The sequence below is a fragment of the Tubulanus polymorphus genome, chromosome 7 (genome assembly GCF_964204645.1).
Source record: "Tubulanus polymorphus chromosome 7, tnTubPoly1.2, whole genome shotgun sequence".
NCBI classification, from domain to species: Eukaryota; Metazoa; Nemertea; class Palaeonemertea; order Tubulaniformes; family Tubulanidae; genus Tubulanus; species Tubulanus polymorphus.
Window position 1 is genome coordinate 14,452,107 of NC_134031.1, and position 17,446 is coordinate 14,469,552.

Below are 17,446 nucleotides of genomic sequence, written 5' to 3' on the forward strand. Positions count from 1 at the left end.
ACTTGTGAAGTTATAGAGGTCTTGCAGTCGAGTGCTTTTTCCACGTGACCGACGCCGTAGGCAACCACAATTTACATGACAGACCCTCGGAATAATGTATATCGTTGGTTAGATCCATTCTGTAGTTATGGTTTAGGTTTAAGACCAAACTAAGACCATCTCAGTTCAATAGTCAATCTAACAACTTAAGACCAGTCTTAAGATTTGACTTAATTCGCATAAGTCGGCCCTGGTAATCTTGTGTTGTAAACTGATGCGCGAATAAAGTATGACGTCCCGTACTCGTCACGTCTTCTATACGGGAAACTCTTTGAGAGGAGTTGTCGATTTGTCGGCTGCCAATTCATCGATCGATTCGACTCCTGTCGTCAAAACCCTTTCGCAATTCACATCCTTCGAAGATGCCCTTCGACTGAAACGTGAATTGCTGATAGAAGTTGCTAGCGTACTGTAGCCCCTTCCGTCCATCGGGTTGGTCGTCGAGAAAACGCTGCCGTGTCGATTCTTACGCCGCGACGTCACCAGCGCGTTTTTGAACGATTTACGAAAGTTTGACGACATAAAACTGTAAACGATCGGGTTTATTATACTGTGTATATAGAAAAACAGACGCACGCAGGTCAAGGTCATGTGGTAACCGTGGAAACCCAGACGTAATGGTACGTAATTGTCGAATATCAGTATTAGCGACAATGAACGGTACGGAAGATGACAGAGAAAAAATAAAATGACAACAATGATTAACATGGCAACCACTTGTTTCCGCGCGCGCAGCGTCGTCGCCGAGACGAAATTTTCCGGATCGTTCGCCCTTGACATTAGTTGTTTGGTAATGACTGTGTATAGTGTAAACAGCACGGCGAGCGGGATTACGTATGATACGACCATCAGAGAACAGGCGTACACGCTTTTTAAAGTCGTATCGATTTTCAGGCGGCACACCTTAACGGGCGTCCCGTCCGTTAGACGCGAACCCTTGTAGTAAGCGATTGGGATAAACGGCGCCGCTACGAACAGCGAAATTAACCAAATTACGCATAAGATTTTAATCGTGCGACTCAGCGTGCAGGTCACGTGCGCTCGTAGTGGCCGACAGATGGCGTAGTAGCGCTCTAAAGCGATGCCGATGATTGTCTGTATGGAAGCGCCTGTAACTGAGTTCTCCAGAAAAGGCACGAATTTACCTACAACGAGAAATATCATTAGAGAAACTTAAATCAACTTTTTAAACATTAGTGGAAATAAATTCGAAAAAAAAACTTTAGGGTTAAGTTTCGTGAAAAATATCGAAGAGTTCAAAACGATGAAGTTTGAAAGTTTGTCTTTGTTGAATGCAGCAATCAAAACAAACAATAATTTGAGTTTATCATTATCTTTATAACTCTACCACCAGTGGGCGTTCATGATGATAGACTCATTATTAATTATTGGCAATGCAAAAATGATATCAAATTAGAAAGGTAAATTAGAAAGCTTGACGAGGATTTAGCAATAAGCTTATTCGAATAACATGTAGAAAGAATTGGGTCTCTTTTTTGCCTGTAAATGAATAACCAAACCTTCAGTTAGATATAAATGATAGATTATGTTCCGCTTGAAATGTTTAAGGTGATGAATAATACTTTATTTTTAGTTGCAACCTACTAAATGAAATGCTTGAAAATATTTTGAATTTGAGCTCTTTTGGCAATCTAGATTTTCTATAAAAAAAATCCTACAATCAACTTTGCAAAATTCATAAAAAAGGATCAGACATATGGGTCCCAATAATTATTATGTTGTAAATAGATGTATGTATTTTCAAAAACTTTGTTATCTATAAATTAATACGAAACTATGTACCAGTCGCCTTGGAGAAGAAATTGGTCTTGAAATTTGGTGTGGTAAACAATCATATTGTATGAATTAATGCAACGGCTGGAAACTGCAGTGAAAATATTTATAAGGGGCTGGGCAAACTGAGGCAGGCAAAATTTCAGCCAATCAGTAAGCAGGAATTCTTATTATTGACTCTCGCACTGCATCAAAACAATTTCACAGTCAGTAATTGCAGCTATTCGGTGAGGAGGTCGCGTCCAACACAGCACCTTTAATATTTTGTTCAACACCGGCAGGCTGCTCTTTGCACTCTGCGGAGTACTCCGAACACTGTGCGGAACAAAGAAATACACTAGAACAAGTCACGTGACTCTGCCATACGTTACTCCGCTACTCCACAAAAGTGGGGCAGCATTTGTATTTGTCTAACATGAAAATAGCGTAATGCGCGTATGCAGAAAACTCGACGGTCAACCACTCGCGTGCGCTTTGCGCTTGACTCAACCGGTGGCCACGCGCGTTTCTATGAAGATATTTTTATGAAAATAGGATCAACAAAATTCTCAGATAAAACTCTATCTTCAATCTACATTATATCTCAAAACATGAAAAAGTTACAGTCAGTAACACAAAATTACCAATCTTTTTGAGGCGCCTTCGGTGAAGTATATTTTTTAAACTGTAACTGTATCCGATTGTTGCAGCCGAGAAAAATTAAATAAACACCATCAGAAAATAGAAATTGTCACCTTTCTAACGATAAAAGACTTAAACTTTTGAAGCAAAAGGGTGATGGGCTATAATGAATCGCGCTAAAGGTTTTACTTTAAAAAATGTGAAATCTGTCCAACAATGCGGACCCCGCGAGACGCCTCAAAATGGCGCCTGGAAACTGGAAACTTACCTATACCTGGCAAGTTCTTGGCCAAAGGAAATCACCCGTTGTTTCCACGGGTATTATTCCTAGTATTTTATTGAGATAAATTTATATTTTCTGTTGATTGTAGATATCGTATATTTCATAGTCTCCCTCCATGTACCATAGAAATGGTTGGAGTGTAAACAAAATCCTAATCATTACTTCCGCGGACATGTTGCCTTTTAAATAGAAATCTAAAGCGAAAAGCACTTAGGTAATTTCCACCAAATAAGAAAAACACCAGTGCAATACTTTCCCACTAGGGGGCTTTCACGGCACGAAACTAATTCCATAATAACACGTGCCAATCGTGAAAAAAACGTTTTTTTTTAATAAAAACCTTTTCCTGTTAATGCACAACGGCAGTTCGGTCACTTTCCCGTATGAGGGACGCATGAGGGGGAGTCTTTGATACTTAACCTTGAGCGCTGATTGCTCTGTGCGCACTCACCAATCATTACCGTAATCATTCACAAACACTAAACGGAGTTTCCAACGATATGATGAATGTCATGTTGTCACGTCAGAGAGTAAATAAAAAATTATTTTCTTTCTTTTAGAAAAAAAATAACACCCTGCTCATTATTCATGAAGAACTTTCACTTGGCGAACAGAAGAAAATGATTAGGTGGTCGACACATTACGCGGCGTTTGGGAAGGTATCAGGAATCGTGGCTGGTTTGAATAATTCAACATCGGTTACTTCTTGATGGCCGATTGAGGATATTACTAATTGTATTCGAGCCTCATTGCCTCCACAACTGACTGTGCTACACAGCCACTAGATTTGTACAAGGTCAATTTCTAAAAGAAATATCCTGCGACACATTGAGCTATTATAGAGTTCTATAAGCACGATATTGTACGAAAAATGTTTTGAATGGAAAGCTGGACGTAAAGCTTTTACTTTCATGGCACCAACTTTATGGAATGTCTTACCACTGGAAATTCGTGAAAGTCCAACTGTCTCATGTTTTAAATCACGTTTAAAAACTTTTTATTTTAGAAATCTGTACAATTAGTGTTTTAATCTGCTTCTGTCTTATCTGTTTTAATAAAGTGAAGTGCAATGAGTATGTTTTATAGAAATGCACTTTATAAGTAAATAAATTATCATTATTATTATTATTATCATTATTATTATTTTTATTGTTATTGTTATTGTTATCTTTATCGTTATCGTTATCGTTATCGTTATCGTTATCGTTATCGTTATCGTCATCGTCATCGTCATCATCATCATCATCATCATCATCATTATCATCATCATCATTATCATCATCATCATTATCATTATCATTATTATCATTTATTATTAAAGTAAAACGACCAATAACCAATAATTCACAACCAATCATTGTCCGTTCTTGAAGTTTACACAAAGAGTCTTGAAAATGAGATTGACTCACGAATACAAATTTCAGCTTTTGCTGAGGACATCGGGTGGCACAGTACAGTTTTGGAAGTACATACCTGATATAGGTTTTAATAGGACGAGCATAGATTAGCAGCTTAAAAGATTAAAAACGAATTTCATTATTTTAAAAATTAAAATCAAAAGACGTTTCGAACTGTCTCTAGTAAAGACCATCAAGGTGTGAATAAACGAACTAAGGGTCGCGGAGAACATGCCGTTAGTTGAGTAGATTTCTAATAATTATAGCTGCGGTAGACATGGAGAAATATCAATGAAGAAGTCCCACAATTGAATGTTATATGATAGAATGTATTACAATGAAAGCATACACTGATTATGTTCATTCGACTACTAAAATATAGAAATATACTAGGATAGAATAGAATTATGAGGAGAGAAATTAAATGCTACAACAAAGATCAAACGGTTCAAAGGTTTTTGTTTCCGGGTTGATTATATTCGGATAAAATATCAGCCACGAGGAGTGCAAAAACTGATGTAATGTTTTAAGAGAGCAATAAAGTATTAACGTATGGAATTGAACTGAATTTGAATTGGATTTGTTCCGCTAGACGGAGCTCTTGGAGAGGATTGAGCCCACCAGACGGTGCCACTGAATAAGGCCGGAAGCGATTCGCCGGCAAAATATGCTCTACCCCGAAGGGTGTCGCAAAAACGTTCTAATGATAACATCATAATCATCAGTAATAGGGATAATAGGGGTTCAGGCCAAAGGTCGAAGGGTCGTGCTCATAAAAAATGAAAAATAAATTCTCGCACACTCGAATTGATTTTTCATTTTTTTATTCACTCGCCCCTTCAACCTTTAACCTGAACCCCTATTATCCCTATTACTCTTAAAATATTCATATATATGAATAACATATAAATGAATAACTTCTAAAATCAATTTTAATAAAAAAATTTAGCATTAAAATGGAAGCAAATAAGAAGTACAACTGTTCAACATGTAAAATCAATATAGATGAATCCCAAAAAGCAAGGCACAATAAAACTAGAACACATTTAGATAGACATAGTAGTGAATATATATTCTCTGCTCTGGTAAAATTTATCTAAATTCTACAATGGAAAGAGATATCCGGCGATTGATCATCATTGATACGATGATCAATCGCCTAATGACCAGTCTGAGTTAATTTCGGTTCTATAACCGATCTTACAACTTCAGATTTATCATGGTTGATAATCACAAGCTGAGGAATTATGATAATCTGGTAGTTTCTCAATTTCACACAGTCTCTCACTCGAAGTGAGAGTGAGATTTGATGATAACACAGAAGATGATCAAAGTATTGCTCTAGACTCTGCCACTAACTCAGAGTCAATGATAAGCCACGATGTAGAGATTAAGAGTAAATTTAGAGTCAATTATTAGCCACAATATGTGATCAGTTGGTGCTAACCTTATTGTACAATTCGTTAGAGCTAACGGTGTCCTCAAATTGATGTAGACTAAACAATTAATCAGCGCCGGTGATTATTGACAATGACTGCAGTTCGGGGGTTGAATGGCGAATATATGAGCCACGCGATTCTGCGTCTAGACATCCCAAATTAGGAACCGGTTCAGTTACCTCTCAAACTATCATCACATAATTACATATAGCACGAATATTGTGCATCGCATTTTGTAACAACCTATCATAAACCAATCGTATATTCGGATGCAGGTATCGACAATGCGCGCCTGGAGCCAACCCCTCGGTCATTCGCTATCGTAAGATGGAGTCAAGACGACGAGGTTTTGAAAGTGTGCTGATAAAATGTTTTGTGTCTGGTGTTTGTAGTCCATTTTCATTTCAAAATGTCTCGGGTGAAGTTCTGAACACATGTGGGTGATCAGTTTTTGAAAGTGTGCTGGTAAAACTCTGATATCTGGTGTTTGTAATTGTTCCTTTTCAATCGAAATGGCTCTGGTAAAGCTTCGAACGAGAGTGAAGAATGGACGATCAGTTTTTGAAATTGTGCTGATAAAATGTCTGATATCTGGTGTTTGTGGTTCATTTTCGACTGAAAAGAGAAAATATGTCCAAGGTCCTGGCTGAGGGAATTCCGGGATGCAGGTTGGTGTCTGAAGTCGTGCACGGTCTAGGGTAAAGGCTCTAGGTCACAGATTGCTATCAGTATTGGTGATGAAGAGGACATGAAACATTTGAAACTAATAATCCTTGAGGTTTGTTTCAGATATAAACGGTTATTATTTAAGGGAACAGTGTTCTGTTCACCACTTGGCTGTATGTGTCGGATGAGGCTCACGATTCAGTGATCAAAAACTTCAAATGACTTCGATGTTTTTATCCAAATGGGCATTGATTTGATTATTGAGTTGACGATTGAGTGTCTCATGTCGAATAGACAGTGTGTCCAGACAGTACTGAGAATGTTTACACACGACATTCTTCGACGTAAGACACAAGACATGGATAGATTTGTTTCCTTAGAATAACTATCGAGTTTGATCTTAGATCAGATGTATATATGAATATGAATACATCAGTATAATCATGAACATGATAGGAAAACTATCAAAAACTCATGTTTGTAATAAATGTATGATCGGACATTCAGCGAATGAATGTGGGTATTGTGACTGTCAATAGAGGTAAATGGCTACCACACTAACCAGGCAAATTTACAAACTTCCCTAAAATACGACAGCTCTGTGGTTCAGAAATTAACTTGCTCACCGACAGCTGGTATGTAGGAGGACGCAGGTTCGGTTCCTGCAGGGTGTAATCTCACGGTGCTACTGGGGGTCAGAGTTATCCGCTCGAGTTTGGGGTTATTCTTTGGTAGAAAAAGTTTTCGGGTATCGTTAATTAATGATTGATGATTGATTCGAATGATTGCGGGTATCGTTAATTAATAGAGTCACTGGTAGTATTTTCTTGGGCACTCCAAGGCCATAGGAACGTGTTGGCGATTGAGGGGCACAGTCCTTTTCGGATAATCAACACAAAAATGTTGAGACGCGCAAGATTTTATGCCCATCTAACTATTTCAATCCCCCCTCCTCCCCCCTCCCGTTCAGGAAATCTAGTATCCCCCTGTTACGTTATAGTAAAATAAATTATATATGTGTATTTGTAAATTCAACCTTCCACATAGGCCCCTATCTGTAGACCTGCTGTTATCATTTGTGCTATGCACTGATTTCGCTATTTTTGAAAAACCCAGTTTTGTTCTTGCTCCTCATGCCCCATTTTCCACAAAGCAGCAATCCGCAAGGTTTAACTTATATTCTCTTGTCTGCGTGGATACTAAACTTATCCTTTCGCGGTTTACCCTTTTCATTTTTTTGTGCTCCTATCAAAGTCCGCCCCTGAACTGAACGGTCTCTTCTCCGACTCGTAAATCAATAGCGAAAATATTGTACACTCATCGGTCAACATCTCGGGAAAGGCACTGAACAAGCGAATGGAAGAAAGAAAAAAATAACAGTGTTTCCTTTTTGATCGCGAATCGACGCGTGTGTGAATGGGAGTGTGGTCACAAGGATAGATAGCAACCTGTATACAATACTAATCCGCTAATCCCGTCGTTATCTCTGCGCTGAAATTTCAACCCGATTAGAGAAATGCGAACACTACTGTGAAAGAATGCAGAACACACATAAAGCAATGCCAGAGGGGGAGAGGCAGAGGCAGAGGGGGAGAGGCAGAGGCAGAGACAGAGACAGAGACAGAGACAGAGGGAGGCCCCTCCCCACCGAGACAGCATAATCGCTCAACAAGAAGTTTTTTGATTTTTAGCGAACCGGAGGTGTTTAGTACGTCACCTTGTCTGACAACATGATTGACCATGTTTGCTGTTACCTGCAATGCGACTTAATTGATCTCGTTGACATCAGAATTCCGGACTAGTCGTCAGTGGATTAGTGCTGCTAGTGGCCTATCGAGATGTCTAACGGAACACTATTGACAAGATGAATACATCTCGAGCTGTCTATCCCCTTGAAGCAGCAATAACCATGGTTACTACGTGCAGTAACACTAAGTCTTTTAGTTGTATATAGAATTAAATTCAGATTATTTTTCTTATTTTTATGCGGTAATTTTTTTTCTCTTCTAATTATCAAAATTTTCTTCTTCCGAAGAATGATACTGCGGATATCGAGGTTCCGCTAGGGTGCGCTAGTGGTGACACTATTTGTTCATAATTCATTTGGAGAAGAGGATTCGTTCTTTGGTAATCGAGGTTCTGCTAAGTGCGCTAGTGGTTACTGAATAAAACATGGACGGAAAATGTTGTTCTTAATTCGAGACGGTGCATGGACAATTTTAGACCGATAAAGATTGATAGTTACGCCATCTGGCGTCGGAGAACGGCTGCGGAGAATGACCAGATTTTTCATAGGATTTTTTACACCTTACGAACGGATATTGAGCTGCATTATGACGTCAGAATTAAGATACCTTACAACGTAATTACATCTCTAATCTCTTTTCCCTCCCTCCCTCCCTCCCTCCCTCCCTCCCTCCATCCCTCCCTCCCTCCCTCCCTCCCTTCATCCCTCCCTCCCTCCCTCTCTCTCTCACTCTCTCACCCTCTCTCTCTCTCTCCCTCCCTCACCTTCTGTCTCGTTCAGTTTTAAAAAAGAACCGATTCATTTGCATCTTCGCTGTCAAAATAATTTCCGGAATATTCTCCCGCGACGAGCGACGAACATTCGAATGTAACGGACCGATAGACTATCGATTTGTTCACTACTACCACAGTCCGGTGTCGTCACGTAATTCCATCGGATGCTTATTTTCGGGAAGGTCGCGTTTTGAATAAATGATTTTTTCCCAGTTCGTATCGTGTAGATTTACTCAAGCAAAACGAGTAACGGTGTCGCCATTGGTCGATAGTTTTTCTCGTTACTCTGGGAAAGGAGTAATCGATTAGGCTCACCGGTGGGACTGGCAAAAAACTACAAGTAGCCGTAACAACTTTATTTCTACTGAATAATCCATGGACCGGCACGCGCTCAGGCCTAAATCGGTCGCAGATTGATAATCATTTATTCATTTCATCTAATACTCCATAAATAAGCAGAAAATAGCTCTGAAAATACTAACAGCCCTTGAAAAATCTATCTGCGCCAAATATGTGGCAGGAATCGAGCAATAGATTAGCTGGAATCGAGCTGCAAATGTAGCAGGAAGAGAGCAGCGAATGTAGCAAGAATTGAGCACAGTGAATGTGGCAGGAATTGAGCAGTAAAAGCATCAGGAATTGAGCAGTAAATGTTGCAGGAATTGAGCACTGAATACATCAGGAATTGAGCAGAAGTGGCAGAAATTGAGCAATGAATGCAGCAAGAATTGAGCAGTTAATGTGGCAGGAATTTAGTAGTGAAGGCAGCAGGAATTGAGCAGAAGTGGCAGAAATTGAGCAATGAATGCAGCAGGAATTGAACAGTAAATGTGGCAGGAACTGAGCAGTAAAAGCAGCAGGACTTGAGTAGTAAATGTTGCAGGAATTGAGCACTGAATACATCAGGAATTGAGCAGTAAATGTTGCTGGACTAATTGAGTAGTGAAGGCAGCAGGAATTTGACAGTTAATGTAGCAGGAGTCGAGCAGTCAATGTGGCAAGAATCGAGCAGTAAATGTGGCAACAATCGAGCAGTAAATGTGGCAGTAATTGAATCACCAATCGATTAATCCGCAATCAGGGAAAATATTTTTTTTTCTATTGCGCAAAATAATTCGAAATATTAGATAGATATGATTGAGTCGGCGACACTATATTTATCCACCACGAGTAGAGCGGCGTACCGATTATCTGTCACATAAAATCCATTTCGATTTATGGCTTAAATTCTTTCCGTTTTTGTCTGAGATATTTATGATGTTCACACAAACAGACTGAGACTATAAATCGCGTATGGGTTGGGATTTCAATAACTGATCGTCAACAGATTGTTCGCTGTCATTAGTAACTAATTTTACCGAATCGTAGGAGTTATCGACAATGAGAAGGTCTTTGAGGAGAGGTTCATTGGAATATGAGACGCTAGTCCCTCTGAGGCACTAAATTCCAGTATCCGGCATTATAGCCCGTGTGTAGAGTTACACTGTGTTATTCGGTCAGTGTTCACAGCTGTTGACCGTTGACAGTCGACACTTAGAGTAAACTACGAGAACAGGTGGCAACCTGTCAACCTGTCAACTAGAACTGAAGAATGACAGTTATTCTACCCCTTTAACTGCAATTTTCTGTTTCTCATTATTCCATTCTAGCGTATTATGCGGATGATTTGGCTGATATTGGCATTTCGAAACAGAAAAAGAAACTCATGTATATATAACATTCAAATATATTTAGATAACTATCAAAATTGGTTGGAGCTTTTTTGGCGGACACATCACAGTTATTGGGTGGATTATTTAATGTTGATGTGACAAATCTTTGGTCCTAAATAACCTCGGGAAAGTTTTAAGCATAGTTTAAATGTGAACTAGCGTGTAGGGTGTCTACCTATCAACCGTCCTGTAGAGTCATCACCCTAATATGTAAAGCTGAAGAAAATATGGATCCCCAATCAAGGATCTATTATCATGGAACTTCTTTTAGTTCCATATCACTAGGCTTTTATATTTCAGCTTGCACATGGGCGGCCCCGATTTACTCCAAAAGTAACTCTTCACGTTGCACTACGATGTCGCATATCGGATTTGGGCTGAATCTAATAGTAAGAAGAAAACTACTATCCAACTGATCATGTGACATTAGTGACGCGGTCACTTCTTAGTTTGCTTTCAGAGCTATCGGACGCGTGTGGCCAGCAGTCCCTTGGTGTGAGTGTTTTGTCTCCTCCATTCGTCGATTTTCTGTTGTTCCTTTCCGGTAGCATTTGGTATTTTCATTGGAGTTTTGTTTATGGTTTCCGCTTTAGTTTTCATCTCCTGTTGCCTGGTTTGGAGACTTTAGGGCAGTCATTTCAGATGAAGCTATTGTGTAGTCATTTCTGATGAAATACTGGTTTTATGAATTTTAGTGCAGTCATTTCGGATGAAACACCGGTTTTATGAATTTCAGTGCAGTCATTTCGGATGAAATACTGGTTTTGATGTTTTGGGTTATACTGTGCTGTAATTTTGGATTAAATCACGAGCAATAGTCCTAGGATAAGTAATGCAGTATTTCGGAAGAAGCACGGAAGATGGATTGATAGTGATTTTATTGAGGGAAAATTTTTGGTCAGGTTAGAAGTACTAGGTTACTTTGGTTTAACCTTGGTACGTCAATGACATTTAGGTTACAGCGCAAAGAAGAAGGCCCATGTGCGCATGCGTGATTACTTATTTTGCCTATTTTAGGACGTGGGTACTGTAGATACTGTAAAACCACAGTGCATGCAATTTTGCTAGATTTAGTTCATTCATAGGCGCATTTCCAGGGTACGGATTTGGAATTCTTTTGTTGAATTTTATTGGTTATTCAAAATTCGGTTATGGGCCTGTAAAGGTAATCTGGTGACATTTTACCCAGTTCCGTAGGCTACGGCGCAAGGAGGAGTTCTAGGGGAAATTGTTTATTATGCCGCAAAGAGGGTCATTTTATTTGCGACTGTCCTGAGAATAAACAAAAACCACAAGTAGTAACGAAGACTGAAAGTGAGGTTAGCTAAATGAGTTAAAAACCTGATTGAGTTTAGTTTTGGATGATACATAATATAATATCATGACGTCAAAGATGTAAATCATTCAATGTTATTCTCTTCATTGAATTGAATATTGGATAATTCATTGTAATTGTTATTAGTTGTTTGTGGTCGGTTGGTTTTGTTGTCACAGGCTATCTAAGTATGTTGTCACGGCTTATGTCGTGCTGGCAATGGGGCTGGACTGATGGACCTTAGTGTCTTTTTAGGAATTTGTTCCGTTGAAGATACTTGTGTGCAAATACGTGTTTTGGGTTGGTGCTTGAGGTTCATCCGTCCAGTCACCGTAACCCGGGGTCGTCTCAGCCGAGACCGTTTCGAAAATTCCTTTTGTTAGTCTCTGACTCCCTCGGCCAAGCTATGAAATAATTCACTGATAAAAGTGTAGAATCGTATCGCCATAATGATACTACAAGCGGGTTTAAACCAATGTTTTTATCCATGTAGGTTCTACACGCCAATTTATATCGATAAGAGATTAGACGCTAATACAAATTTGTATATTGATATACCCGATTTCTAAGGCGGGTCTAAATAAAGCGACTTCGGGTGCGTATTCTGTCTTCTAATCTTTTGGCCTCGTTTCACTCGGCCTGTTATAGTTGGGGTTTGGTCGTAGTTGTGGAAAGGTTTTGGAATTTGTTGTGGTTATCAGTAAGGGCTTGGGTCGTTTTTTATCCCCAATCATGACATAACCGCGGAACGAGAAACTGCTGATCAGTGTGGATATCACCCTATTCACATTTCAAATCTAAAATTGTACAGCGCGGGTAACACTATACGGCGGATTCAGTATCAATCGCGTGCATTTTGAGCGTTCGATCGTTTTTTCTACGTATTCTTGAATTCTTCGCAGAAAAAAAAGCTCTCCATTCTTTATTGGATTGTATCATCCGGATTAGAGATTCACAAACAAGATAGTAATCAATAATTCATGTAACGGTGTGTTATAGTTCTAGCAAATAACTTCAACGATTCAGTATAGAGATATTACTATAGTTACTTATGGCGACCTATTATTTCTCAATAACTTTAGCAAGATTACGATTTATTACAAAAAATGACGAATTTCTGGTTCAAATCTGTATAGAACTGCATTCAGATTCAGCCTCTTCAGAGCAACAAACTCAAAAGCAATGACACATTATTTGTTCGCGTCTCAAATTGCAGCACTTTGTAATAATTTTAATTCGTCTTCATCAAATAAATTCTCTCGTGGATTAAACAAGCAGCACCAGCAGTAGCAGATTTAAATTCCAGGGGCTCGATTTTCACACAAAACGAGGTTAAAGTTTCACCAGTCGTATAATAACATCCCTTTAAGAAACTGGTCTCAAAAGACGCCATCGCCGCCCCCAGTGAGGTTTGCCACGATACAACGCCGAAAACCTCTTTCAAAACTTGATTAAAGATTAGTCTGCTGTGTAAAAACAAAATTATTAGACTGATGATTAAGAGGCGTAGAGATCACGATCGTTAGAAAAATGGCTGCAGTGAAGCGCGCTCTTCGTGTAATAGCTTTCTTTTTATAAATATCAGGGTTCATCATTCAACAAACTGCTTTTACTTTATCAATCCGCTCTCTCCATTTTTCTCCCTCTTTTTTTCTCTTTTCCCAAACAGTCCTTCTTTCCACCCCCTGTCCCTTCCAGCCCCTCTGCTCATTCCCTCCCCCTCTGTCGCTATCTCATTCCTCTCCCTTCCACTCCCTCCCATGTCTCCCTCCCCATACTCTCTACTCCCTCATCTCCCCTGTCTCTGTCTCCCTCCTCCTTACCTTCCCTTTCCCCTTTGTATCCTCCCCTCACTGCTGACTATGGGATGAAATTACTAGCACTTTGATCAGCCGTTTCAGTTCTCTACGGATTGGCAACATATGTTCACAAGAGTCATTGAACATTAGATTCCGGAACACTTCAAAATCACTGGTTCGATTGTCAACGATTTCAATAACAAAACCTCGCAACCGTCACGAATTAACAATCGCATATTTCGTCATGCTTTGAAATCAAGTTGGGATTTGCACATGAATGTTTGTAGTTCAGGCGTGCAGCAGCAGCAGCAGCAGCAGCGGCAGCAGTGGCGACGGCGGTATACTCTTTCACTATCGAACTTTATACAACTGCTGACTATTTTATAAAGTGCGTTAGAAAATAGTTTTAATCAATACGTTATAAATAAACGGCACTGATTTACTTTTACCCGCACATGTTAATCCGTTCGTTGAATCATATTCCTGGCTCTATAAATACTCAACGCTGGATCTATGGCCAACCGTCTAATATGCATCTTAACCGAAAATCAGCTGTATATACCATCAAAATCACGCCTTTTAAAGTTTCCTTCATGCTGATCCGATATGGATTACTTCAAATTTTTCTTAATTACTCAGCCTAATTGATTGTCCAATATGGTTTTACTCCCTTTTTGGCAAACGCGTCGAATACCATTCTTACGTGGGCATACACAGCCGTCAAATGTGTGTAATCAATTTAATCATTGCATCGTGTACCGTCGAATATGGCAAATCGATGACATGATTCATTTGGTGATCCGTCGAATATGGCCCAGTATCTAACCGTTGTTCCTCGGGGGACCGTAACAACGTCTGAGGGCCCAGTTACACAGAAAAGTTTAACTCTTAAATGGACTTAATTTCTTCATTAATTCAGTTTATCTTAAATCGATTTAGGCCTTAATCCTTTTTGTGAAACCGGGATTAAGACTACGCCGAATATGTCATCAGTTCAAAAATATAGGTAACTATCAGTCATTTTCTGTATTGTTTGTTTAATGAGCTTAATCAGTTTACTGTCACTTAATCTCCACCACAAATTAATCCGATATCGGAAGCGAGAGCGACAAAAAAGTTCAGATTTTCAAACTGGTTTTTCTCAGTTTCTACACAAGCGCATATTCGACGGTTCGCCAGTCAGCGTGACGTATAGTATATATCGATAGTTATACAAATTGGTCTGATGGAGAACCTAATTTTACAAAAATGTACAAGATGTCGGTCTACTACCGATGATATATAGAGGTCTTGTAAAGCCATCAGCGACATATTGGTTGAGATTTACCTGACACAACCTCGAAATTTGTAAAATCCCCTGATCATATTTTGTTGAAAATTTCCACGGCCCAAAGATAGACTTGATAGGATTGATATCTTCAATCATTTTCATCAGTGAAATTCAGTCGTAAGCGAAAATCTGATCAACGGAAAATTGAAGAGAAAAGAGTAACTAGAAAGTAACTAATGAAAGATAGAGTAACTAGATTCAGGCGATGAAAATTAGTAGAATATTTCTTGATTTTAAGTCAGACCTCCAACGTTTCATTTTAGAATATTCTATATTTCAATAATGAATATTCCCTCAAATTCTAATTGTAAATTAATTCGTTGCTAGAATATAATATATCTTTATAGCCAAGACATTAGTTCGCAGATTTCTAATATCTTTATTTTCGTGTCATCTCGATGTACAACAAACATGTAACAGACCGGTACAACTAATTCCAGTTGGATAAAATTGAATCAAGAATTGCGGAGTTTCATTGCGGCTGATATGAATCCGCAAACACTAGTTACGACCCGACTATTACTTAATAGAATGTTGATTTTATCGATATTTGATAAACGATAGAGTGATAATTTGATATCGTGTGTACTTACACATGAATTCGCCCAGATACCAAACTTCTTTCGTGTACAAATCCATCAAAGTCGACGGCATCGTTACAGTCAGAACTAACAGATCAGCGGCGCTTAAATTAGCCAGAAAAATATTCGTCGAAGTTTTCATTTCTTTGTTCTTCAATACGACAACAATCACCAGCACGTTGCCAATAACGCCGACTACGAATATGACAACGTAACAAACAGTAGCTACGGCGACTAGTTGTAAGGATAACTGGGGTACGGGTCTGCTAGTTGTCGGGTTTGTATCGTTGAAATCCATCGCCGAACCAGAAGAAGTTGTATTTTCACTTATATCCATTTTTGTCCTGCGCTAAATTTTTCCCACTATTTCAATAATTATTATACTTCATAAATTCCACGACCATTTTTGCCTTCGGAACAGAGCGAATTCCAATCCAAAAAATGTCACAGAGAACGTTGTCGGCCGCGACAATTGATTACAATGCGCTGTTGATTGTCGAGGTGCGGTTGTTGTAACTGCTACGCGTAGTGGCTACCACCAGCACCAGCAGCGGCTAACCACTGCCTGATGTAACTGCAGGCAGCACAGGGTGTTAGTTCGCTGGTCGCTACATGTCCGAAGTTTCGAAAGACAACCCACGCCGATGTTTTCTCTGCGGCCACGTGAACTTCTACAACGATTGCTGAACCTGTTTCAATCTCGATTCGGTGATAGTAAAACATCCCATCTTGCCAGTTACCACTCTAATCATAGAATACTTTATGATTACTTTGGTAACTTACGCTAATGTTGAACATTCCCGAAAGTAAGTACATGTATACCCTGAGAAGAACGTGACCCTTGCCCGCAGGTTGAGGTTTTATCTCTAGGAAGAACTTTGATACCCGGGCTTTTTGAAACCCTCTCTCATTTTCCGAATCTATAGGAAGGGCCCATTTCAAAACTGATTACTTCTCTGTCTTCGTGTCAGCGAAAAGAACAACAAAAGAATCTCTTCAGAGGCGAATATGAATTAGTATTCAGTACAACGTCTGAGAGTAGGGCTAGACACTTTCACTGAGTTGATTAGACTTTAAACGATGGACTGAAGACACTGGGAATGAGAAAGTTGACAGTAGCGACTAATCATAATTTGTTTCAGTGAAAGTAAGCCCTGGGGATTTCAGTTCCGGCGTATTTATTGTTATTACAAGGTTTCTTGATGTGTTTTTGCTCCACGCCATTTATGAGAATTATAGTTCAAACAATCAAAAACAAACATCGCACAGCGAATAATAATCGTTTCTTTGGAAATGAGTCACGGTCGGCAACTTTATTATTGCTCTAGCTTATTTTTGTGTTTAGCGGCAAAGAAATAAATCGTAAAACAAATTGGCTTCCTCTATCAGCTATTCTACAGGACTGTGTTCTACAGGTGTGGATTATGATTCGTCTAAACTTAAGAACATTGAAAATTAACTTATTTTGATTTATTTTTTTAAGTTAACCCTAACTCCCAACACTGTGGTATCGGATCCTGAGTTAACTCTAACTCACCACTGCGGGACTAGGTTCAGTTCATTATCAATGAGACAGATCTTAACTCACCAATGTTGGACTGGATCTAGGGTCGCTTTGCGTGTCTTTTTTTCGAAATGTATTTTTAGTTCTATTTTGTTTCAACAGAATTAGTTGCATCGATAGAGCATATTTAAGGGTTGCTAGGCGATAGGTACAAGAAATCATTTTGTTTGACATGAAACATTTAAAAAAAGATGAAAGGGGACATTTTTGTGCTGGTTCATTTTCCGATTGGGTGGAGAAAAAGGAAAGGGCGAGTGAATAATTCCGTCGCCACTGGGAGTCGAACCCATGAACGATCGATCGATCGATGGGTGATTTAAGTTGCATATTATGTAAATTACTGACGCGTCTAATCTAACGATTTATCATTGATATATTTGATAATT

The 17,446-nt window shown here is 39.1% G+C and overlaps 1 protein-coding gene across 1 annotated transcript; it reads right to left on the reverse strand.

Annotated features, from left to right (window-relative positions):
• Positions 1-294: 294 nt before the first annotated feature.
• On the reverse strand, positions 295-15,833 carry LOC141909181 (QRFP-like peptide receptor). The gene is made up of 2 exons (XM_074799566.1): positions 15,509-15,833; positions 295-1,184 (listed from the first exon to the last, which is right to left on the reverse strand). The coding sequence occupies exons 1-2, from the start codon at positions 15,831-15,833 to the stop codon at positions 295-297; spliced, it is 1,215 nt and encodes a 404-aa protein (XP_074655667.1).
• Between the last annotated feature and the right edge of the window lie 1,613 nt (positions 15,834-17,446).

Excerpts from the sequence above, each read along its gene's own strand:
- LOC141909181 (XM_074799566.1), bottom strand. The coding sequence starts at position 15,833 with ATGGATATAAGTGAAAATACAACTTCTTCTGGTTCGGCGATGGATTTC. Across the intron at positions 1,185-15,508 it reads GTATCTGGGCGAATTCATGT|GTAAATTCGTGCCTTTTCTG; the intron begins GTAAGTACACAC and ends TTCTCGTTGTAG.